This window comes from Littorina saxatilis, linkage group LG7 (genome assembly GCF_037325665.1).
Source record: "Littorina saxatilis isolate snail1 linkage group LG7, US_GU_Lsax_2.0, whole genome shotgun sequence".
NCBI lineage: Eukaryota > Metazoa > Mollusca > Gastropoda > Littorinimorpha > Littorinidae > Littorina > Littorina saxatilis.
Window position 1 is genome coordinate 39,149,323 of NC_090251.1, and position 26,589 is coordinate 39,175,911.

A 26,589-nucleotide genomic window follows, 5' to 3' on the forward strand; every position below is an offset into this window, starting at 1 on the left:
CTGAAAACTGCAAAAGTTGCTATTGCTGCAGGCTCGCTCTCTTTCATGCTGCATGCTACACTACCATACTTGCAGGGCTCCCCAAAGTGCGCGCCCCTGCGTCCTATACATACTAGAAGCCGAAATCACGTACTAGAAATTCATTGAGGGGGTCCCAGGATGCACTAAACCTATAAAAAGCGGGTCCCGGGACGCACTACATTTTTGCTATCGTGCGTACTGTAGGTACTCTTTTTAGACTGTAGTCGTCAGACAATTATGGTGGAAGCACAAATGGAAATTTTACGCGGGAACAAAATGGAAAAGAGTGTGTATATTTCATTTAATGAGGTTTGGTCTTCAAATATTCTGATGAAAAAAAGACACTTCATATAATCACACTATTCGCGATAACAGTGCGTTATATGAACACAGGGGGTTTGGGGACCATGGACTCTTTGGACCCTCTAAAATTCCGTGTGGGGGTCCATGAACCCTGTAAACATTAACAGTGGGGGTCCCGGGACCCTCTAGGATGGGCGTCCGTGGGGAGCCCTGACTTGTGCAACAAGGTCAGTTTTCTGAATCATGTTTTCTGTCTGTATTCTCTCTTACCTGTACCACAAGGTCTGTGTTTCCTTACCTGTACCACAAGGTCTGTGTTTCCTTACCTGTACCACAAGGTCTGTGTTTCCTTACCTGTACCACAAGGTCTGTGTTTCCTTACCTGTACCACAAGGTCTGTGTTTCCTTACCTGTACCACAAGGTCTGTGTTTCCTTACCTGTACCACAAGGTCTGTGTTTCCTTACCTCTGCTCTGATGTTGGGATTCTCTGTCTTGAGGCCGTCCAGTAGAGCCTCACTCTCCACAAAAGGTGCCAATGTTGTCTGCTCCACCCACAGGTTGAGGGATGCAATCACTGCCGCTCGCACCTGAGGCTGTGTGCACAGGAGCAAAGGCAATATGTAAGGTTTGATTCATAACAAAATCAGGGTGGAGTTTTTCAATAAAACTTGCAAACCATACTCGAATTTCTGAGAAATATAAAAAAAAAAATAAACAAGAAGGGCAAAGCCCATACGACTCACATGCTTTACACATTTTTCCTACCAAAATACATGTGACCTTGACCCAAGGTCATCCAAGGTCATGCAACACAAAGCTGTTAATTCAAGACATAGGAAGTACAATGGTGCTTATTGGCTCTTTCTACCATGAGATATGGTCACTTTTAGTGGTTCACTACCTTATTTTGGTCACATTTCATAAGGGTCAAAGTGACCTTGACCTTGATCATATGTGACCAAATGTGTCTCATGATGAAAGCATAACATGTGCCCCACATGATTTTTAAGTTTGAAACAGTTATCTTCCATAGTTCAGGGTCAAGGTCACTTCAAAATATGTATACAATCCAACTTTGAAGAGCTCCTGTGACCTTGACCTTGAAGCAAAGTAAACCAAACTGGTATCAAAAGATGGGGCTTACTTTGCCCTATATATCATATATAGGTGAGGTATTCAATCTCAAAAACTTCAGAGAAAATGGGAAAAATATGAAAAACAGCTGTTTTTTAGGCAACATTTATGGCCCCTGCGACCTTGACCTTGAAGCAAGGTCAAGATGCTATGTATGTTTTTTGGGGCCTTGTCATCATACACCATCTTGCCAAATTTGGTACTGATAGACTGAATAGTGTCCAAGAAATATCCAACGTTAAAGTTTTCCGGACGGACGTCCGGACGACTCGGGTGAGTACATAGACTCACTTTTGCTTCGCATGTGAGTCAAAAAAACCCATCAAATTCTACCGATGCCGCTGAGCATCATGTGAGTTTCAGCGAGATCAGTGAAACGCTACAGGAACTCCACCCTGTGGTATTCCTGTGTCCAGGCAATCCACCTACAGGAGCTCCACCTACAGGGAATCCCACTCTTTTGGTTGACATAGACCCCATCAGCGTTAGACCATAGAATTATGGAATTATGGCTAGGCAGTTCAAGGTGCCAGGAGACTGCTTTTGCATAGTTCTTACTGTTGTCTTATACCAGGCCTGAAAGTAGCGAGTATTTTACTCACCATGGCGAGAAGAAACATGTAACTGGCGAGTAAAAATATTCATCTACTCGCCAAATGCGAGAAAAGTTGCTGAAACAAATTGTTGGTTTGGCTAGTAAAGTTTGCTCTCTGGCTTGTAATTTTTTAGAATCACCATTTTTAGGACCTTCAGGGCTGTTTTCATTAAGCATTTTCTTCTTTTTGTTTCTTGATTGTGAAAACGTGAAAAAAATCTAGGCATACAGTGTACTACTTTGCTCATTGCTGGTAACAAGATCAAATAATGAAGGGCGGTACTTCACGCGATTGTTCAATCACCTCTTCTTGTCCTGGAAGTCAGAAGACGGGTTCTGCGCTGCTCTTATTGTCTTATGACTAATGCTTGGAGCACTTGCTTTCTTTTGTTATTTGAATGTATAAGGTTGATAAAACCCAGAACTTGAAAATGTTAGTTATCTGTACACTGAAAATAAAGTTGATCATATTTTGCAAGAGAGCTGGAAGGCAGAGAGGAAGGACAGGATGGAGGAAGGACACGGAGGGGGGGGGGGGGGGGGGGGTGGAGGGGGGTGGAGGAGAGGGAGGGAGGGGGAAGTGGGTAGTACAGTGGAACCTCCTTTTTAAGACACCCCCCAAGTTAGGACATCCCCCTTTTAAGACCATGCTTGTACAGATTTTCTGTTCGTAACCTCTATAAATTTAAATGGACTCCCTTCTTTTAACAAGAAGAGCAAACGCTCGATCGAGTCACTTTCGCAGTTCTGAATATTATATGAGGCATCAGATGGACAGGAAGAAATTGCTATTCACAACACAATGAGTCACGTTCACATAAAATTTGAGCCCGGTCACTTTTATAGTTTCCGAGAAAAGCCCAACGTTAAGTTGTGTGTTGCCGAACAGAAAAGGCTAGTTATCTCCCTTGTTTTTCTGATAACGTTCGTAAAAGGCTACAGATGTAAATACTTTGATGTAAAGAATAATCCTACAAAGTTTCAATCACATCCGATGAACTTTGTCAAAGATATAAAATGTCTAATTTTTCCTTTGACGCTGACCTGTGACCTTGAAAAAGGTCAAAGGTCAACGAAACCATCGTTAAAGTGTAGAGGTCATTGGAGGTCACGACTAAACAAAATATGAGCCCGATCGCTTTGATAGTTTCCGAGAAAAGATATAAAATGTCTAATTTTTCCTTTGACGCTGACCTGTGACCTTGAAAAAGGTCAAAGGTCAACGAAACCATCGTTAAAGTGTAGAGGTCATTGGAGGTCACGACTAAACAAAATATGAGCCCGATCGCTTTGATAGTTTCCGAGAAAAGTCCAACGTTAAGGTGGTGTCTACGGCCGGCCGGCCGGACAGACTAACACTGACCGATTACATAGTCACTTTTTCTCAAGTGACTCAAAAACCTGATTTGTTCAGATTTTTCAGATTCCGATCCCTGGGGGCACGCACTCGACGTCTCCAGACCTCTTTCTTCCCCCAAGCTGTTTCCTCCCTTAACGCATCCCATCCCTCAGTTGGGCAGCTTCGCAGTCGGTGATCCTGCTGGCGGTGAGCTCACCACATCCTGTGACTCAGTGTTAGGTGGTGGTGGTGGTGGGGAGGGGGGGGGGGGGGGGGTTGAGTGGGACTTTGATGTGTGATTTTTATTTTTTTCTATATTTTTAGCTGCATTATTTTAGTCATTCATGAGTGGGTGGGTGGAGGGGATGGGCTAGTTCTAACTATGCATTAGATTATAAAATTGTATTCTGTGTAGACCCTTCCACCAGCATCTTAGACCACTCTTTGTACTTTTTCTTTTAATAGATGATTGTCATTTGTTTTACCTCATGTCTGCCCTGCGTGTGATGGTGTGATCGTGACTGCTGTAGTGTGGGCGTGTGTGTGTTGGTGTGTATGTCAGTGAATGTGTGGGCGTGTGTGTGTGTGTGTCAGTGTGTGTGTGGGTGTGTGTGTGCGTGATTTTACCAACACTACGCTAAATTCCTTGTGCTTTAAATGTTTTTTTAATGTCACTTGGCTCAATAAATACTGTATTCTGTATTCTGTATTAAATGGGGGCTCCATTGTGCAAAATCGGTGAATGAAAAGAAAAGAAAAAAGTCGCACAACGCCAAACTGCTCGCTGATCATGATGTTGCTCTCGCCCAAGGACTTCACTAGGGTTGTTAAGTGTGAGATACAGGACGCGCAAGAGTCTAACCACCAAAGCTGTACCCAGTGCGGCCATGACATTTCAGGCCTTTTCAGGTTTCAACCAGAAAAATAGCCATGTCTACTGTCGTGTTCAGTGGTACCTCCCTTGGCGACCCCTCTATTTTATGGGTCCCTCAATATTACGACCCATTTTTCTGTGACGGATTATTTTTCCTTCTATTTCTTGGTATTTCTTACCTCTATATTACGTCCCCCTCTCTAATACGAAGAAAAGAACACCTGGTGATGAACAGTGGAAGAAGAACTGAAGACCCTAAATCATACGTAGGGTACCATCCAGAGACTGGCCCAGAACAGACAGGAGTGGAGGTCCTTTGTTGTTGCCCTACATGCCAACAGGCATAACAGGCAGAAAGTAAGTAAGTTAGTCTCTAATACGACTGACCATGAGTGGACTTATAACGACCTTTCCCAAAGTTATCACGAGTTGGTATCACCTTGCTGTCAGACAGGCGATGAGTCCCGGTCCGATCACCATCAGTGGACTTATAATGACTTTTCCCAAAGTTATCACCAGTTAGCAGATCTGTTTACCCCTAAAACATTGCATGTGTATTTTCTGGGAGCAAAATGAGGCAAATGTGTAGTTTTGTAATTGAATGTGTAGAATATCTCGTCGACCTATCACAACAACAAGAACAATGATTGCTACTTTTTACCACATGTATTGATGTAGTTTGCATTTATTCATAGCTTCATCAATCAAGTTACACAGCGCACAAGGATTTAAAGAACCAAATTTCACCAAATAAAACACATTATTGTTGACGAAGCACTGCACAAAACCAAAAATTGGTGTTTCTCTGTTGTCAATGACAACTATTTTGTAAGTGAATGACTGACCTGAGTTTATCTGTGGATACAGTTATTAACTTTTACGGCTTCGGTTAGTTTGTCAGCTGTGGAGATCGGCAGATTCGCATCAGCAATGATGTGACAGATCATGGCCTCCGCCTTGGTGACAGACCTTTCAAAAGTCTTTTTTGCCTTGTCCTCTGCCTCCTTGTCGGCACCCTTTTTCACAAAGCCATCCATTTTCTTTTGTTTCGGTTTGCCTTTCGCTTGAGTCACTTCGTCCATTTCCTTGTGGGGTTTATTATTCACATGACGGGTACAATCAAACTTTCCACCGTGACTGACGGAAAAATGGGAATTGCAGACAGTGCAATGAGCATGATGTTTTCCTTTCCGCGAAGAGACAAGGCATGGGTAGTCCTGATGATATTTTGGCAGAAAGACTTGGTTCGGCGCATTGCTCGTCTTTTTCTTTTTGGTCGGTGGCCTTTCGGAGTCATTTTCTTCACAGTTCTCATCTTCACTTTCGTGTGCTCTGCGTTCAGCCATTGTGTCGAAACGCCCGCGTGGTTTGGCAGTAACGCGTTCAGTTGTGCCCGGCATTCGCTTGGAGAAGCCTATTCGGCATTAACAAGCTACAACGCAACGCCCGCGGGCGCTTTACGCGCTGCACGCAGCAAACGACTGCTGGCCGAAAACATGGATTGGAAAATGGATCGGTCAAGCGAGATGAAGAAAATTACGGATTGTGATATGCGTAGCCAAAACAATACCTTTTGAGTAGAAAACGACAGACTTGCGTAGTTGCGTAGTATATTATTCAAATTCGTAGTTTACTACGCTCAATGTGTAGTGTAAACAGGTCTGAGTTAGTATCACCTTGCTGTCAGACAGACAGGCGATGAGTCCCGGTCCGATCAGCATCAGTGGACTTATAACGACTTTTCCCAAAGTTATCACCAGTTGGTATTACCTTGCTGTCAGACAGAATGGCGATGAGCCCCGGCCCGATCACTCTGACGTGCTGCTTGGCGTGAGGACCCAGCGCAGTGGCCAGCGTGGAACAGATGTTGATGGACGCAGTTTGCTGTGGAGACAATTCAGACGTGATAAATTGTGGGAAAAGGTAGATACATGTTTGTGTGTAAGAATAATGTTTAAATGTATGAATACTGCACATTTTTGTGAAGCACCCAGTGACCACTTGTTTTTAACACATCATTGCACAGGATTTAAAAAAAAAATTTATTACATTTTTTTAATAATCTTAAAATGTTTGCATTTTAATAACAGCTCTCCTTACAGTTCATTACAAGCATACCAGTAAATTTACAAATTCCTGCATGAAGTCAAAAGAGATGCATCAAGTAGTGAGGGGCATGAAAACTTTCAGAAGCTACAAATACCACAGAATGATCAATACACAGGCGTGGCTCAGACCTTTTTTACATTTAGTCAAGTTTTGACTAAATGTTGTAACATAGAGGGGGGAATCGAGACGAGGGTCATGGTGTGTGTGTGTGTGTGTGTGTGTGTGTGTGTGTGTGTGTCTGTCTGTGTGTGTGTGTAGAGCGATTCAGACTAAACTACTGGACCGATCTTTATGAAATTTGACATGAGAGTTCCTGGGTATGAAATCCCCGAACGTTTTTTTCATTTTTTTGATAAATGTCTTTGATGACGTCATATCCGGCTTTTCGTGAAAGTTGAGGCGGCACTGTCACGCCCTCATTTTTCAACCAAATTGGTTCAAATTTTGGTCAAGTAATCTTCGACGAAGCCCGGGGTTTGGTATTGCATTTCAGCTTGGTGGCTTAAAAATTAATTAATGACTTTGGTCATTAAAAATCGGAAAATTGTAAAAAAAATTAAAAATTTATAAAACGATCCAAATTTACGTTTATCTTATTCTCCATCATTTGCTGATTCCAAAAACATATAAATATGTTATATTTGGATTAAAAACAAGCTCTGAAAATTAAATATATAAAAATTATTATCAAAATTAAATTGTCCAAATCAATTTAACCCCTTCCCTGCCCTGCCACGAACGGCGTTCGAGGTGTTTTTTGGCATCCTGTCTGCCCCGCCACGAACGTCGTTCGAGGTGTACGCATCAGAGTCCTGTATCCACCCAAGAAGGGGGGTAACTGCAAAAACTGTTGGCAGAGCAGTTAGACATCTTGAACCAACGGTTCCTTCCCTTTGACCGTTATGAATAGCAAATATTGATGTTTGGGAGAATTTTGAAACTTCGGGAGTTATCTGTGTTAAGTCGTCAACAAAGATGTCGGATGGTGGACGGCGTGGGGGTACCACGAGGTCTGTTTTCAAGCGCTATTCAGCACTTGAAGTGCTTCAAGAGTGCCTAAATGACCAAGACAGTGATGATGAAGACCTTAGAGATGGAAGTGACAGCGAATCAGACGAGGAAGAAACTGATTTCAACCAGCACCACCCTCTTTTGTCCGAGGTAGGCATTGATGATGACAATGATATCAGCTACGAACCAAGTGTATCTGCCACTGACAGTGATCAGTCGGAGACTGATGGCAGTGATGCCGAAGCAGAACCAATGCCTGGCCCATCAACTTCATGTCCTGTGGTCAGAGGTCGCGGCAGGGGTCGAGGAAGCAGTGTGGGAAGAGGACAACGAGGGAGAGGTAATGCGAGGGGGCGTGGCCGCGGCCGTGCCCGACAAATTCCAAGACAACGTCAGGAAGATAAGATAAGAAATTGGACAGATGCTGATGCAACTGCGCCAAACCAAGACATCCAATTTCAAGGCAATCCAGGCATGCAGTGCAATGTTGACAATTTTGAACCAGTAGACTGGATGCAGCTGTTTTTTGATGACGACCTCATCAACCACCTTGTCTTCCAAACAAACCTTTATGCTGACCAGTACCTTGAGAGCAGCCTTGTGCTTTCCTCAGTGTTTTGTGGATTATCACACAAAATTCATATACTGGAAGTAGTGTGTGGACTTTGCCTGCTCTGTGGATTGTGACTTTGTTGCTTCTGAGTCTCAGCTGTGGAGTATGACGTGCGATTCCGGACTTACCTTACCATGAACAGCTAACCCTTATAACTTTGGATGCTTATAGCAGTGAAGTTGATTACCAAGAAGTTTTGTGAGTACCTGATGTTTTTCCCTTTGTTACACCAGTTTTTTGTTGTGTTTTGTCATGCATTTTTGTGATCAAGTGTGTTGTTATGTTCCGAAAATGCTTGATCACGGGGAAAAAAAAAAGAATAAATAATTACTTAAAAATTTCTGTCCTGCCAAATGAAACTAATTTCACTTGTAATTGGGGCCAGGGATGTTAGAAAAAAACATGCCAAATATCTAAGAGATATCTCTTCAAATGCCTGAATTATTCACGTTTTAGTGAACACACCCTCAAAAGTCAAATTTTGCTCCGGCACACAGGAATACAAATGCGCTTTTTCACGCTGGCAGGGAAGGGGTAAAAACAATTTCATCTTATTCCTTGTCTGTCCCTGATTCCAAAATCATATAGATAAAATATGTTTTGATTAAAAACACGCTCAGAAAGTTAAAACAAAGAGAGGTACAGAAAAGCGTGCTATCCTTCTTAGCGCAACTACTACCCCGCTCTTCTTGTCAATTTCACTGCCTTTGCCATGAGCGGTGGACTGACGATGCTACGAGTATACGGTCTTGCTGAAAAATGGCAGCTACTTGACTAAATATTGTATTTTCGCCTTACGCGACTTGTTTACATTTAGTCAAGTTCTGACTAAATGTTTTAACATATAGAGGGAATCGAGACGTGCGTGCGTGCGTGCGTGCGTGCGTGCGTGCGTGTGTGTGTGTGTGTGTGTAGAGCGATTCAGAGTAAACTACAGGACCGATCTGTATGAAATTTTTCATGAGAGTTCCTGGGTATGATATCCCCAGATATTTTTTTCATTTCTTGGATAAATGTCTTTGATGACGTCATATCCGGCTTTTTGTAAAAGTTGAGGCGGCACTGTCACACCCTCATTTTTCAATAAAATTGATTGAAATTTTGGCCAAGCAATCTTCGACGAAGGCCGGACTTTGGTATTGCATTTTAGCTTGGAGGCTTAAAAATAATTGAAGACTTTGGTCATTAAAAATCTGAAAATTGTAATTAAAATTATTTTTTTATAAAACGATTCAAAATTACGTTTATTGTATTCTTCATCATTTTCTGATTCCAAAAACATATAATTATGTTATATTCGGATTAAAAAGAAGCTCTGAAAATATAAAAATTATGATTAAAATTAAATTTCCGAAATCGATTTTATCTTATTCCTTGTCTGTTCCTGATTCCAAAAACATATAGATATGATATGCTTGGATTAAAAACACGTTCAGAGAGTTAAAAAGAAAAGAGATATAGAAAAGCGGGCTATCCTCCTCAGCGCAACCGCTACCGCGCTTTTCTGGATTGTTAATTTCACTGCCTTTGCCACGAGCGGTGGACAGACGATGCTACGAGTGTACGGTCTTGCGGAAAAAATGCAATGCGTTTAGTTTCATTCTGTGAGTTTGACTGAGCTTGACTAAATGTTGTATTTTCGCCTTACGCGACTTGTTTTCTTTCTACCACACCACCCGTAAAAACCTGTATCAAACCAGAATCCCTTATGGATGGAATTCCAGCTTCATGCCACATGTACTTATGATACTGACTGTCAAAAAGAATGATCTAACAGCTTTGAACAGGCATGTGGGTCATTCTCAGAGTCATGGTCCAAAAGCATGACATTCTCACATAGTCATTGAAAAATAAAGTTAAAAGAAAATCGGTGAAAACTTCATGTGCAATATAGTAGGGTGTGATAAAACTATAAGTGGACAAAAAGCTCAGAAAAACTTGTTGGTTTCCCTTATATGGAGCGGCAAGGTACGTAACAGTCCAAATCCATGTTCTGTCGAGGCATTGACAATTTGACAGACACGGAAGTTAAGCTGCAAGTCTCGCGCTCAATAACCAACTATTTCTACTGTTGTGAGCACAGACCTGTTTACCCCCCCAAATGAAAATCAGGAATGCAGCTGGTACTTTTCCGTAATTTGAGGCATCTTTGAGTAATCTTTTTTATCAACCATAAACTGAACCAGCTCGAAAACGATTAAACGACACGTTTATTCGCGCGCTACCATGCAAAACAAGTACAAGATTGATAACCATGTTTAACAGTATTGTACTACACACACAGAAGCTCGATGACACACACACACAAACACAAGACACCTGATATATAATATGCAAGTTAACTAAGACAAGTTTACTTTATCTAAAAAAAAAACCCCAGTATTCAGGGGCGGAGCAAGAGAGCTAGGGGGGGGGGGGGGGGGGGGGGGGGGTACAACCTGGGGTCCAGGGGTTGGGGGGGTCTGGCTGAAGAATTTTAGCTATTTTATTAACAATTTGTAGCTTATCCTTGATTTTAAACATGATAAATTGCCAATTGGTGTCAGCAGCCACTCATTATTTCTTTTAAAGTTAGTATTAAATAATGGCAATTTATCTTCATTGATATCTGCTCCCGACAACAACAACAATTTCACAGACAGAAAATGTCTTTCAGTAGTTTTTTTTCCCACAGACTGAATTATTGTTTTGGTTTTTTTTTGCTTTTTTGACAGCAAGGGGGGGGGGGGGGGGGGGGGGGTCCGGAACCCCTGTAACATCCCCCCACCCCTCCGCCCTTGGACTATTTACAGTCGCTTGAAGATGCATGTGAACAAAACCACCTTACATTCTGTCACATCAGACATCCTGCATTAATTCGTTTATTTCATTTAAACATTCTGTTGTAAGTTTTTCGATTCAAAGAACTGTGATCTTTGCTATATTGGAGAAATATTAATGGAGATCAGTTTTAGACTCAGAAAGACTTGAATTTCGGCAACAGCCAAGTAACTGATGAGCGCGACCATAGACCTACATCTATGTCTCTGGCGCGACTGACCGTAGTGAGAGATCGGTTCGCAGGTCTGAGAGAATCTGTGGAAGTAGAGACCTAGGTCAAATAAACTCGATGCGAAGCAGGCTCATGTTTTGCCAAACATAATTTCGTGTTTTTGTTTGTTTTCATGTTCATTTGTGTACTGCATTTTGTTAAAACTAATGCTGCGTCTAACCTTGGGACACGTGCCGCGACGTGACTCGTAAACTGACTAGCTTTGCTGTTGCACTGATCTCAAGTTGATCACCAAAATGAATGTGGTTCGCTCTTCTTAAACTTCACCAGACACCGCCACTTGACTTAATAGTTTTGCCGATATTTCTGTACAACTTTCGCTTTTTTGGTTGGCATTTCGTCCCCACAGAGATCGGCCCTATATTACTTAGTCTACCCTTCGGACCAAATTTCGATCTCAAATCCGCGGAATCCGACAAATACCTTGCTGTGCACATGCGCAGAAAAGGCTGTTTCGGTCAGCCTTGAAATCACAGTCCTGGTGACTACCACTATTTCGACTTCGAATTTTCACGCACGAAAAAGGTTCTCTCGACCGGAATTTCCGGAATTTTCGGTAGTATTCCGTAATACCAGAATTTAGACCCCAAATCCGTAATAATTCCGGACAATCCGGGAGGGTAAACAGGTCTGTGAGCATTTCTGGTTCCAGGCTTATGACAGGATGAAATTGTGTTTAAGTAGTTTTTAAAAAATATTGTTCATTATTTAATTAAATGCAAAAACGTCTTATTCGGTCGAGGCCAAAATGTGTGACACCAAGACCACCTCTGAGATTCATGTTGCATTTACCGGCAAACAAAACTATATATTTAGCAACAAAAGCTGTGTTTGTGCAGCAGTAATGTGTACAAATAAAGTGTCCCTGCAAGGTAGATCCAACACATTGTTATTGTGTGCCCATGAGTGGTTATCTGTGCCGGATAATTTGTGACACGATGCCTCGACCGAACAGCATTTTGGGCCCAGTCAAATTACTGTGTAAACAACGATTTTTTTAAAACGGATATTGTGGTCATAAACATGCACATAATCTCTTTGCACATGTACACTTTGTTTGCACTCTTCACTCTTAGTTTACTGGAGATAAATGTCTGTTTTTCGTCGAGAGGAATGTCACAGAATGGCGGCTTTCAATCAGCCGATTTTTAGCAAACTAAAATGTTAAACAAATTTGCAATGTCCCAATGAAAAAGTAGTCAAATTTGGGTTGAAAACATATAAATGTATTCCTTGAGACACAATACAGATACAGCATGTAGTTGATTTGATGAAAAATGATGGTTGTAAACCTTTCATGAAGTAGGTCACCCCCCTCAGGGACAGTAATCTGAGAATGACCCATAAATGAAAGTTGAGCCTTACAGCTCTAACATCACAGTTAAGCGACAGCAATATCTCAGCCTTGACACCAGTTGATTTACTAGTGAAATGAAATATGAAATAATGGCCAGTGTTGTTCCCAGACCCAGAGGACAATGGGTCAGTTGGACCTGGATTCAAATATATATCGGTCAAAATGTCTTGGCTGCAAGAAAAATTGTTGTGTCAGAAGACATCTTGCATGTCAAAGTTATAGGACATTCAACTGGCCATGGGTCAGAACAATGCGTCAGATCAAAATAGTATGCAGACCTGGGAACCCCTGTTTTGCACTTAGAGTATTCTCAAACAAACTTGGTGTATTTTCAGAAAAATGAGAGTACTCCACACAGCACATGATATGAACATCCATGATTAAAGCATGCTTCACACGCGTCCGTCACACCATTAATTAAGTTTACCTATACATTTAAAACAAATGCTTTTTGTCAATGTTTTCTGACAAAAACTGTAATCATGTGTAAAAATACTGGATCGGCTTCGAGATGGGCTTGTGAAGAAAAGTAGTCTAGGAATGTTTCTGGTCGTATTTTTTTTCCACTGACCGTACTGATCGTATTCTCGACAATCATGCGTACACAATACGTCGAAATCGTATGGGTTCCCAGGTCTGAGTATGCCTAAATGACCGAAGACTGGGGCCTGGGAACAACACTAAACGGGTATTTAGCTTCACTTCAAATTGGTTCTCTCGTCTCAAAATATAGCAGCAGTTGAAGAGTGAATCTAAGATTTTGTAGTGACGGTAGTTGTACAAAAGTTTGCTGGATATCTAGAAGTAGCATGGATACCAAAACACACAACGAGACATCAAAGCACTGACCAGATTTTTGTTGGATTCACTGAGGCGAGCTTTGATGGCTTCGGGCAGACCTCCCAGGTTGGCGGTGACAAACTTGGCTTCCTTCAGGATATCAGTCACCTTGATCAGCGCCTCGTTGCGAACCTTCCAGTTCTTGTCCGTCATCTGGGTCAGCAGGTCATCTGTGATTCGCTCGCTGCAAGAGAATGTGAAAAAATGATTTATCAAAGTAGACAAAAAGAGATGGAAGTCCTATTTGTAAAGCGTAAGCATACAAAACCTGGTGACTGAGAGAAATAAATAAACGTAAGACTGAGACATCTTGCTTCCTTTCTGAGTAACAGGGGTGTCGTTTGGGTCGGCCCTTCGGCCAATCGCCGATTATTTTTTACTTTGGCCGAAACTTTCATGTCCCTATCGGCCAAATGTCCGAAGGGTATTCGCCTAAATCGGCCAAAGTTTGTCCAGTTTTTTTTGTATTGGTCAGGCTTTGATTGCTAAAACTGCTGCCGATGTACTTGGTCAACTCACTGACGTTTATTTCCTTCGCGAATACCAAAAACGATACATCAATGTTTTGAACGGAAGCCAGTGCCAAAAAATATAGATGCCAGAGTGGTTTACCTTGGACAAGGGAAACCACACTCTCAGCGTTTGCGTTCGCCGGTTCGCGATAGTTTATCAATCAGTCAGTGCTTTCGATTTGGATTTGAACATCATGTCGCAACCAAAAAATAAATAACTAAATTGGCCAAGGTTTGCTAAATGATTCCGGACAAAATGACAGGAACACTGCGAATGTGGACAGTGTCAGTGTGAGTGGTAGTAGTGTTGTCGAGTCGATTGAAGCAGACGACATAGCAGACGATAGTCACCGCGAATCGAAATCTGCTGAGCCAGAGAATGAAAAGCATCCTCCAAATCGTGGTTTCCAAACAAAATGGCTCACCCTACACGGTTTTTTATTGGTGTTTTACCAGTCATGTTTCCCAAGGCTTGTCCAGATTAGCACAAGATTGGACGAGTTTTACTTTCAAGAAATTAAAGTTAAAGGTTTGAAAAAGTTTCAGAGAACTGGTGTCTGATGTAGTTAAATCAGCGAAGCTGATTGTTTCAGTTGCAGTAAGCAACATATAATCCAGGGGCGGATTAGGGGGGTTGTTACGGGGGTTCCGGACCCCCCCCCCCCCCCCCCAACAAAAAAACAAAAAAACCAAAAAAATTCTGTCTGTAAAGCCGGGGGAAGAGTTAATTGTTTAATTGTCACAGTATGCGACATGTCTTCCTTCTAACCATACTATATGATGTCGGGAGCAGATATCAGCATAGACCACCTATATTAGACCAGTGAAGATAAATTGACATTATTTAAATTTCAATACTAACGTTAAAAGAAATACTGAGTGGCTGCTGACACCAGTTGATCATGTTTAAAATCAAGGATAAGCCACAAATTGTTTATAAAATAGCTAAAATTCTTCTGCTTCAGTGGGGCTTTGCCCCCCAGACCCCCAACGGGACCCTGGACCCCAGGTTGTACCCTCCCCCCTCTGGCTTAACTGTTCCGCCCCTGTAATCTGTGTTCCTAAGATAATGATTGTATGTATTGGTGTTCCCCTCTTGAGTCTTGTGCTTCAATGTTGCGGTGACTTTGTATGAGCCAAAATAATGGCCGAAAATTGTTCAAGATGTCCTAAAGCTTTCTGACAGTTTCGGCCAAATGTCCCAACATGAAAATGTCTAGCAACACCCCTGAGTAACAATATTAACATGCTTATAGCTTCTGCTTAACTTGCAGCACACGTACATTCATCAAAAACGAAATAAACATAGTTACAACAATATGAACAAATACGCTAAAACACCAAAACCAAACAAAATACCCCCCCCCCCCCCCCCCCAAAAAAAAAGAAGACGGCTAACACAACAACACCCACAAGCACATAATGTACACACTCACAATCTCATCCAAAACATTGAGCGTACCTGATGTCTGTGCGAGGGACAAGATCCTGTATCTCCACTTCTTCAGCGGCAGCACCCCCCTCCTGTCCCCCCTCTTCATCCTCCTCCTCCCCTCCCTCTCCTCCAGGGGTCAGACCTCGCGTGGGAGCTGGAGGCTTTGCGTCTTTTACCTGAAAATAAAACATGTATGATGCAGAGGGAAAATGTTTTGGGTCTGGTTTTTCATGGTTTCTTGATAAAGATGCTGGCTACCAAATTCTAGTGTTCAATACACTGTCCTTCAAAAAGTTTGAAGCCTCAAAATCTCTCTGAGGAAAGTGTTTTTAGGTACAAATACAAAATTATTCACATATCGTTGCTAATGAATTAGATAAGCCTAGGGCCAGAAACTCCTTTAAAAATTATATGCAGTCTATTCAGATAAATATGCTTTGCTGATTACAATGGAAAGAAAAACGATTAGGCATGACACGTTGGCAAAAGTGATGACCTTGCTTGGACCATTTTGGGCGCATATACAAATGAGCTTGCAGGCAGTGCCACAACACTAGGGTTGTTTGCATTTCATTCAAGTAAAATGACGATTAGTTTTACTGTTTGGTGCTGTTGAGAAGGGGAAAACTGGTGATGTGTCTCTTGAAGTGAAAACAAGGCATACAAAAAACAGCAGCTCCTAAAAACTTTAAGAATTGTGTAATCTGGACCATGGCTTTTACAAAAAAAGCAAAGGCAGAAAAAGCAACATGTAAACCCTTTTACCTTCTCAATCTCTGCGTCAATCAGCTGCAGCAGAGCAGGTTTCTCCTCGTCAAAAAACATGCGCAGCTTGGCCCCCATGTACATGTAGGCTGTACCCAGCACACTGATGGCAGACGCCCTCACAGCCTGCACACACACACGCACGCACACACACACACACACACACACACGCGCACGCACGCACGCACGCACGCACGCACGCACGCACACACACACGCACGCACGCACACACACACACACACACACACACACACACACACACACTCACACACACACACACACACACACTATCTGTTAGTTTGATTTCTAATTTGTTCAACTTTTTTTTGTTTTTAAACATTGGAAGGTATGAAGACTGATAACCCTTAAGACTTGTTATCTTTAGTAACATCGCTCTTAGAACCTTTTAGAACACACACACACACACACACACACACACACACACACACACAAGCACCGAGTACACACACACACACACACACACACACACACACACACACACACACACACACACACACACACACACAAGCACCGAGCACACACACACAAGCACCGAGCACACACACACAAGCACCGAGCACACACACACAAGCACCGAGCACACACACACACACACACACACACACAAGCACCGAGCACACACACACAAACTCACTCCTGCCCAACTTCCAGAAATAATTCCTTCCCACACCAATAAACTAAGGCTGATAGTGTAATAAGAAAGCAAGATTTTCTTATTTTTATCTTCTTAGAACAGAAAAAGAAGTGTAGAGTTCAATTATTTCAAGACGACAAACTACTACATTGGCTTATCATGGGAGTGACATCACACACTGAAAGAAAAGTAACCATGTTGAGATTCAATTCAGCATGACAATGAACACCACACAGGGCTATTTCGAGAGACTGACACTGAGAACAGGCTTTATCAGCAAAACTGGTAGAAGGATACGATAACTTAACATCAACTGATCAAGGCTCAGGTGCACGAAGTGAAACTGGATGCCACCCAGACGGGTGGGATGCAGCCGCGGGGTCGGATTGGTTGAAAGTGAGACCCCACAGCTTATTCCAACCAAGTCGGGTGGCACCCAGTTGGCTTCGTGTACCTCAGTACTGGTCTCATACTTACAGGGTTTGTGGCGGCAAGTCCCTTGTTGATGGCTGCTATCATAGGTTTGATGTTCACTCTGCGAGAAAACATTCTTGTTAAAAAATAGTTATCGCACCAGCCACACACAAAAACTTACAAGTTCAAGACATAAGACATAAGACTGTATTTCAACCACGTGCATTACACAGGAATACATCTTGGTTTGAGTTCATTCAATACATAATACATTCAAACACAACAACCAAACAGAGTGCTAACAGAACTGCATACACAGACTCACTTACACCCACACGCACACACTGACACACACACACACACAAACAGTACTTAAAGCCTATTCCCTAATACACTGGAACCCCCCTTTTAAGACCCCCCAATTTAAGACTTCCTCCTTTTTAAGACCCTGTTTTCTCAGACTTTCTGTTCTTAACCTCTGTAAAATTACCCCCATTTTAAGACTCCCTCCTTTTTAAGACCTGATTTTCAAAGATTTTTGGAGGTCTTAAAAGGGGGGTTCCACTGTATTAGTTGGGCCAATTTGACTTCGCGAAGTCTACTTCACAAAGCTCATTGCACGAAGGTAACAAGTCGCGTAAGGCGAAAATACAATATTTAGTCAAGTAGCTGTGGAGCTCACAGAATGAAAGTGAACGCAATGTAATTTTTCAGCAAGACCGTATACTCGTAGCATCGTCAGTCCACCGCTCGTGGCAAAGGCAGTGAAATTGACAAGAAGAGCGGGGTAGTAGTTGCGCTAAGAAGGATAGCACGCTTTTCTGTACCTCTCTTTGTTTTAACTTTCTGAGCGTGTTTTTAATCCAAACATATCATATCTATATGTTTTTGGAATCAGGAACCGACAAGGAATAAGATGAAAGTGTTTTTAAATTGATTTGGACAATTTAATTTTGATAATAATTTTTATATATTTAATTTTATATGTTTTTGGAATCAGCAAATGATGGAGAATAAGATAAACGTAAATTTGGATCGTTTTATAAATTTTTATTTTTTTTTACAATTTTTAGATTTTTAATGACGAAAGTCATTAATTAATTTTTAAACCACCAAGCTGAAATGCAATACCGAACCCCGGGCTTCGTCGAAGATTACTTGACCAAAATTTCAACCAATTTGGTTGAAAATTGAGGGCGTGACAGTGCCGCCTCAACTTTCACGAAAAGCCGGATATGACGTCATCAAAGACATTTATCAAAAAAATGAAAAAAACGTTCGGGGATATCAATCTCAGGAACTCTCATGTAAAATTTCATCAAGATCGGTCCAGTAGTTTGGTCTGAATCGCTCTACACACACACACAGACAGACAGACAGACAGACACACACACGCACATACACCACGACCCTCGTTTCGATTCCCCCTCGATGTTAAAATATTTAGTCAAAACTTGACTAAATATAAAAAGACTCTGCAAAGTCTTTGCAAAGTCAACTTTGGGCTCCATTAAGGAAGGCCTTTACATGCATAATATGTTCACAATGGGTAAGCTTGAATTCATTGGAGTAGATTGTACTATGAAAAGTTATGTGATGGAGCACTTAATTTAATGAAAAAGGCATAATTCATTAACTGACTTCACAAAACCATTGACTAAAATAAAATGTTAAAACAATTGAAAAAGATTTGTCTGAATATGAGAGTTCAAAAGCCCCCAAACTAAACTTGACCTTTAGACCAAATCCCAAATAAAACACACCCATTTTAGCATTAAAACACATACTTGAAGCCAAATTCTCTGATGGCACCGGCCAACCAATTCAAGGATTCTGACTGGTTCTTGGGATTTTTCTGCTCGAAGGCCAATGCCATCACCTGGAAAACAAGAAGAGATACAACGTTACATTACAAAAAGCATTATTGCTAGCCTTGGTTCCACCGTTCATAATTCCCCTCATAATGTCACTGGAATGCCCATTCGCTCAAAGATTGGTTTTCAATGATATCATATACAAAGTGTTACTTTGCACAGAGTGAACTAATTCTTCTGTCACAATTTGGATGCAGAGTATCATAATACTTTAGTTCTGCGGAATTCCTCCGAAAACGGCGTATGGCTGCCTTAATGGCGGGGTAAAAACCGGTCATACACGTAAAATTCCACTCGTGCTAAAAACACGAGTGTACGTGGGAGTTTCAGCCCACGAACGCAGAAGAAGAAGAAAAGTTCTGCGGAAAAATGTCTTTCAAGGCACTGCATGCCATACCAAATCTACTCCTTAACCTGGCCACTGTCAACACACAAATGTTTTCACAATGCCGTCTCCACCTGCACATGCCCTGCTCATGCTTTTCACTACCAAGCTTGGGAGTAGAGCTGATTCCTCTGCATACATTCTTGCCATTTAGTCTGCTAAGTTGAACATTTTCTTCTTCTTCTTCTTCAATCATGGACTGAAACTCCCATGTTCACTCATTTTATTGCACGAGTGGATTTTTACGTGTATGGCTGTTTTTACCCCGCAATTCAGGAAGCATACGCTGATTTCGGGGGAGAACTTTTTTTGACTTGGTATGCCTGATTTTTGTCTACCTTAGCTTGCAAAAGCCTGCGCCTTACCTGTTCAGACACAAACTCCAGTGAGCAAGCCTCACTTATGCAGCTCAGAGCTTCCTGAGCCGCGGCGCCATTTTTGACGTCACCAATTTTGTCGATGAGTTCAGCCAGCACAAATTCTGCCGACTGGCGAGAGAACTTGGAATTCTGGGCCAGGTAAGCCAACAGCTCCAGTTTCAATTTCAGCACCTGTGTTGAAATAAAAGAATAAATCAAAAGTGTTAGGCATAAAAAGAGGGAAGGGACCTTATTTTTTCCTCTCAAACGTGACCAAAAAAGATAGGGTTGGTAGGTCGGCTTTCCTTTTTCTTTTTTTAATCTTTTTTTTTAATTTAGTCAATTTTAAAGGTGGTTACTTCCCTTAGTCTCGGTATGGTTCACACAATGTGCCTGCCAAAAGTTTTTTGTTTGTTTTGAGAATTGACAAAGTTTTAGGGTCGGCGGGAAAAAAATAGGGTCGGTCGGGTTACCCTAAACCAACATATATTTTTGTTTGGCCTAAAGCGTCCATATTGACACTGCACAAAGTGTAATTACATTTTTGTTTATCGTTTTGTTTTTGTGCTTGTTATTCAGTAGTTATTTGGGGTTTTTTTGGTGCTTGTTTGTTTGATTATCTTTGGGGTTACAGAAGATTTATCAGCAAAAAAGGTCTCCTGTTCAATGTCGTGCTTAAATAAAGTTGTGGTGAATTGTACTGCAAAGCAAGAGACAAGATTACCTGAAAATTGTTCTCCTTGAGCCCTGGCTTTTTCTGTATTGATCGTACAAAAACCTGGCTCTGGACCTCCTCCTTGCTCATAGACTTCACCGTCTGAAAAAGATAAACGATCATCATCATCATCAACTGTTTCTTTTTGTTCCTGGTGGTGGTTGGTTTGCCCGTTATGCCGGTTGGCATGTAGGGCAGCAACGAAGGGCCTCCACTACTGTCTGTTCTGGGAGAGTCTCTGGATGGTACCCCACATCTGGTTCAGGGTCTTCAGTTCTCCCTCAACCGTTCGTCGCCAGGTGTTCTTGGGTCTTCCTCTCTTCCGCTTTCACTCTGGTGTCCAGTGAAGGGCAGTCCTGATGATACTGTCCTGCTGTCTTCGCCGTAAGACATGTCCAATCCATTTCCACCGCCTTCTTGTGACGATGGTCTCCATGCTCTCTTGATTGCACTGGGCAAGTAGCTGTTGGTTGGAGATGGTGATTTTTGTTCCTGAACTACTGTAAATCGTTGTCCATTGCCATTGAATTAGTGTAGACTTGACAATTGAAATGATGACACACTACTGGCGGAGAACTTGACTTACACAAACTTGGAGACTAAATATCTAAATGTACAATATGCACTCATAGGAAAAAGTTAGGGACCACTTACGCAAACAAACACAGCTTCCAAACCACCAAACAAAATTAAATCAAATTTGTAACATGTTTAATTCATTATCTCTGCGATCCTTTTCCAAAATATGGTGATATTTCATTCACGCATTACATGTCAACAAGCTCTGAAACAACATGGGGGTCGAAAACAAAATTTGCAAGTTCCGAACAGTTCAGTAATGGGTGTGTCCGCCGCGTTTTGCGATGCCTCCTGCAGTCCTGTTCCGCATCGAGTTTACCAGCTTCCTGCAGAAGGCCTGGGGAATGGCCTGCCATTCGATTTGCAGGAACTGAAGCAGTTGCTGCAGGTTCCTTGGGGGTGGGTGGTTGTTCCTCACTCGCCTGTCCAGCTCATCCCACAGGTGCTCGATGGGGTTGAAATCAGGGCTGCAGGCCGGCCAGTTCATCCTGGTGACACCAGCCTGCTGGATGAAGTTGTTGACCAGCCTCGCTCTGTGAGGTGTCGCGTTATCGTCCTGGAACACAGCCTGCACACCAATCTGGTGTGGAGCGGGTAGAACCAAAGGGGCGACAATCTCATCTCTGTAGCGCTGGCCCGTCAGGTTGCCAACAATGGGGTAGAGGGGGGTTCTGTGTCGAAAACTGAAGGAGCCCCCGCCGAAGGCCACCCTCTCCTGCACCAGACCGTTGTTGAACCGCTCACCCTGACGCCTCCACACACGAGCCCGACCGTCATGATGGTGCAGATTAAAGCGGGACTCATCGCTGAACAGCACATCGGCCCATTGCTGGCGTGTCCACCTGGTATGGTTGTGACAGAACGCCAAACGAGCCTGGCCATGAGCTGCTGTCAGTCGTGGCCGTACAGCTGGACGAAGTGATCGCAGGCCAACTTCGTACAGGCGTTTGCGGATGGTTTTCGTGCTGACGTTCGTGTTTGTTGCCACCCTCAGATGGCCCCTGATGATGTTTGCAGTGGTGCCTCGCTGCTGCAGAGCTTGTCTTCTGATGAAGCGATCTTCACGCTGTGTTGTCTTCTTAGGCTGTCCTGACCTGGGCCTCTCCAGAACGCTGTTGGTGGCCTGGAACTTCTGATGCAGCCTGACCACGACAGAATGGGACACTCCAAGTCGTCTGCCCACTTCTTGCTTGCTTACACCGTCTTGCAGCCATGTGATGGCCCGGGCTTTGTTGAAGGTGGTCACCTTTCGTCTGGGAGGCATAGTGAGAAGATGGTGGCTAGCGGAAAATTGCGGGGCTATAAAGCCTAACTGGTGACAACAGTTCACTCTTAACACATCCCCCCTGCATGTGCATAACAAATTTTTCATCTTTCCTGCCCAGGCTTGCCCATGCCCCAGCGTAAAAATGGTCCACTTTTTGCAGTTTGGCAGTTTCTGTCTCGTATCCTAGCCAGGCCTCCGTGGATCCCGAGCAAGTTTCCTGCTAACACAGCATTGCTCACCCACTGGTGTGTACGGCCTGACAGCCATTTGGTTTTATAAACTTAGGAACAAGGAGTTTGGCACAGATGAAGTCAGCTGGTTTTTCCAAGGGCGGGCCCTAACTTTTTCCTTTGAGTATAGTATGTCTGTAGACATGCAGTTTATAACAACGCTAATGATGACAGAAATCACTGTAACAAAGCGATTTATTTAATTAATTAATTAATGTAACAGAGTGTAATGTAGGTTGATTAGAACACTACCGAAAACGTGTGAAAATGATCAATGATGCTTTTAACCAAATGATTTTAGATTTCTTCAGAACAAATGAGTCATTTCTCAATTGCAGGGCTTCCTTTGAAGAAAAGCAAAGCTCCTGCAATTCTAGGGGGTTCATAAAAAAATTCAAATTTGCATTCAAAATGGTGAAATCTGATAGCTGTCTCTTGGCACATCTATAGATTTCTCATTTTAACGAAAATCTGCAAAACTGCAGAAAAGTGGGAGCTCTGCAATTTGTCTCCACAGAAAGACTTAGACTAAGCACAATTGCATGGGTGGGACTGAAAAATGTCATGAATCCTGAAGAATTCTAAGGGGGGGGGGGGGGGGGGGGGGGGGGGTGGGGGGGTCTGGGGGCCCCCAGACGCTGAAGGATTTGTATAATTAAGAACAAAAAAAACGTCACCACAGACATTACAAATCCGGATTTCCGGCATATACTGGAACTTTGGAAGAATCCCACCCATGCAATTAAACTCAGCTATTTCAACATGAAACACCCTACTCACGTCAGCAAACTTTTCCATGGCAGCAAGCCGTTCCTTCCAGTTAGCGTTTGCCAGGCCAGTGAGGACACCAGCACTTAAGGCCTCCGTTGCCTTTTCCTCCACTGCCTCATCCTGCAAACAAATAAAACTATTTTTTTAAATCCTCTTATCTAAGTCACTATTTTGCTAAAAACACAAAACACAACAAAAGCAAGAACAATCTTAGGACCCTTCTTCAGATCACATGACGTAAATCTGGTAGCACAAGATTCTTGAGATCTTCTTCTTGTCGATCACACGTCTATACTGTCAGACCAGACAGCTTGTTCTTGAGATCAAAAGACATAGAACTGGTACGACTTCTTCAGATAAAAAGACAGAACTTATCGCACGTGATTCTAAAGGCATAGGACAGGGGGTGGCAATCTTGTTTCAAGTCGCAAAGAATAATACATGTAGGTAAGTTTGACCTGGATTGAAAATATGTACGGGATCAAATGTCCCGGCTAGAAAATTATTATTCAATCAAAAGACCTCCTACTGTTAAAACACATCAGACGGTCGACCGGCCAGAGGTCAGAACAATGCGTCAGATAAGAAAAGCATGCATTGTTGACCAAAGACTTAATTTGAGAACAACACTGTACTTCTTTAGATCAAAACACACGGAACTCGTAGGGCTTCTTAAGCTCAAGAGACACTGAACTGCACAGGCCTCTTCAGATAATGAGACACTGAACTGCACGGGCCTCTTCAGATAATGAGACACTGAACTGCACAGGCCTCTTCAGATAATGAGACACTGAACTGCACAGGCCTCTTCAGATAATTAGACACTGAACTGCACAGGCCTCTTCAGATAATGAGACACTGAACTGCACCGGCCTCTTCAGATAATGAGACACTAAACTGCACAGGTCTCTTCAGATAATGAGACACTGAACTGCACAGGCCTCTTCAGATAATGAGACACATAACTGCACAGGCCTCTTCAGATAATGAGACAAACTAAACTGCACAGGCCTCTTCAGATAATGAGACACTGAACTGCACAGGCCTCTTCAGATAATGAGACACTAAACTGCACAGGCCTCTTCAGATAATGAGACACTGAACTGCACAGGCCTCTTCAGATAATGAGACACATAACTGCACAGGCCTCTTCAGATAATGAGACACATAACTGGTAGCATTTCTTCACATATAAAGAGTGTCTTTTAAGGTTGGTTTCATTCAAACGTTTTTCAATTTAACTATCGTGACATATATAATATCTGGCATTTAGGATCCACACTCAAGTATAAATTAAATTTAGGTAAAAAGAAGTCACAGGGTTGGTCCTTAAAGATATTGCAAGAGCCTGAAAAGATAAAAAAAAACGTTTTTAAAAATTATTCAAAAAGGACTTACACAATTGACAAAAACCTTCACGACCAAAATCCCCAACCAAACTTACAGACAAGATGGGTTCTGCTGTTGGTTCAGGCTTGCCTCCCTTGGCCCCTCCCTTTCCTTTTCCCTTGACTACTTTACCGCCTGCGCTGGCTGGCTTTTTCGCCCCTGCCTGTGGACAAACAAAACATGTGCACTTGCTGTGAACATTTAGCTTCTGTGTATACAGTATGGGCTGGATGCCAATAGCAACCTTAAATCTAAGGTGCCTTCAGCAGACCTGTTTAGCTCCCAAACATTGGGATAAGTGAGCTCCCAAGCATTGGGATAAGTGAGCTCCCAAACATTGGGATAAGTGAGCTCCCAAACATTGGGATAAGTGGAAATTATAATGCAGACTGAATGTTGCAATTCTTTGTGCAATCTTTACTGAATGTCCACATATAGGTTTTATCCATTGAAAAATAAACACTCCCCCCCAACACACACACCCCCCAAACATTTTTTTTGACAGGAAACCCATGACAAAATGTGTTGTTCTTTTGCCTGTTATGTCAAATATTTGCAAGTTTCTATGCTACTGTGTTGGGCTGGATGCCAATAGCAACCTTAAATCTAAGGTGCCTTCAGCAGACCTGTTTTGCTCCCAAACATTGGGATAAGTGAGCTCCCAAACATTGGGATAAGTGGAAATTATGATGCAGACTGAATGTTGCAATTCTTTGTGCAATCTTTACTGAATGTCCACATATAGGTTTTATCCATTGAAAAATAAACACTCCCCCCAAACATTCTTTTTTGGACAGGAAACCCATGACAAAATGTGTTGTTCTTTTGCCTGTTATGTCAAATATTTGCAAGTTTCTATGCTACTGTGTTGTACAATGTTTGTCAACTGTTGTACTGCCTTGATTTATGAGAGTGCAATGTTATCTTCCTCATGTTCATATATTTCCACTGTTTGTATTCCAGCTTGTATGCTGAACCTCTATCAGCAGTAGCATTTAGTATGCAAGTTTAAAGCCCCAATGTTGTACAAAAAGTTTTCTGAGAATATTATTCAAAAGCATACCTTCTTAGCTGCTGGCTTGGCCTGAAAAGATAAAACATTTATTAAAACAAATACAAAAAAGCAATCAAAATCATCTTACCATCACCCAACTAAGCCATTCTTTCTTATTCCAAAATAGTGAAAACTGCAGAAAACTAAACTCCAAAAGATCACAAAAGTTGAGTGGATAGGTATGAAAAACTGAATAAATATATTGTTATATATAGCAACACAGAGTCAATTTAAATTACTTCACAAACAATTGGCCAATAAATAGATTGAAGAAGAGATTTTTTTATTGCTTTACTGTCCACAGCAGTTATAAGAACTTTTAAAACTACATGTACAAAGCTTCTGCAATTCAAACATCATTGTATCAATAAAGAAAAGAAAAAGGAGAAAACGTTGAAGCATTTTACTTTTTAGGAATACCAAAAGTAAATCAGGTTCTGCAAGACTCAATGGTCATTTGTTCAAACACTGACCTCAGGAAAATACTGACCATATCAACATCATGTGAAACAAACAAAACAAACAAATTCTGATACAGATTTCTTTCATTTATATAGAAGGAATCCCACCCATGAAGTCATTAATAACCTTCACCGGATCAAGCTTTGGACTACACAGTCAGGATGATGTGGGTTGTGTCAGTGTACAACCCATGCTTTAGAAAAAGGATTCAACATAAAAAGTATGGTTCGTACACGACCCACACCATCAGAATAGGGAGAAACTCTTTGCCGCCTCTTTGCAGAATATGCGTCGTACACAACCTACGTCATCCGAATAGAGATAAACATTGTAAAATCCTTCTTTAATTCCATATAAGTCGCCCTTGACCCACATCATCCGGACTGTCTAGTTCAAATTACGTCATTGTTTATTTGTTTGTTTACAAAGATAATCCTTCAGAAAATGGTCGATGGGAGGGTCCTATGGTGTTT

General features: G+C 42.1%; 1 protein-coding gene across 2 annotated transcripts in view; it reads right to left on the bottom strand.

Annotated features, from left to right (window-relative positions):
* LOC138971427 (cytoskeleton-associated protein 5-like) overlaps window positions 1-26,589 on the bottom strand; it is a 118,526-nt gene that overhangs the window by 53,047 nt on the left and 38,890 nt on the right. For both annotated transcript variants that reach the window (XM_070344155.1, XM_070344154.1), the window contains 12 exons: window positions 25,664-25,684; window positions 24,656-24,763; window positions 23,221-23,331; window positions 20,374-20,466; window positions 19,656-19,841; window positions 18,819-18,910; window positions 17,095-17,152; window positions 15,963-16,088; window positions 15,225-15,373; window positions 13,260-13,434; window positions 6,039-6,152; window positions 791-919 (listed from right to left, as the gene is read on the bottom strand). In XM_070344155.1, the coding sequence (XP_070200256.1) occupies window positions 791-919; window positions 6,039-6,152; window positions 13,260-13,434; window positions 15,225-15,373; window positions 15,963-16,088; window positions 17,095-17,152; window positions 18,819-18,910; window positions 19,656-19,841; window positions 20,374-20,466; window positions 23,221-23,331; window positions 24,656-24,763; window positions 25,664-25,684 (1,362 nt within the window). The remainder of the gene's footprint in view (window positions 1-790; window positions 920-6,038; window positions 6,153-13,259; window positions 13,435-15,224; window positions 15,374-15,962; window positions 16,089-17,094; window positions 17,153-18,818; window positions 18,911-19,655; window positions 19,842-20,373; window positions 20,467-23,220; window positions 23,332-24,655; window positions 24,764-25,663; window positions 25,685-26,589) is intronic.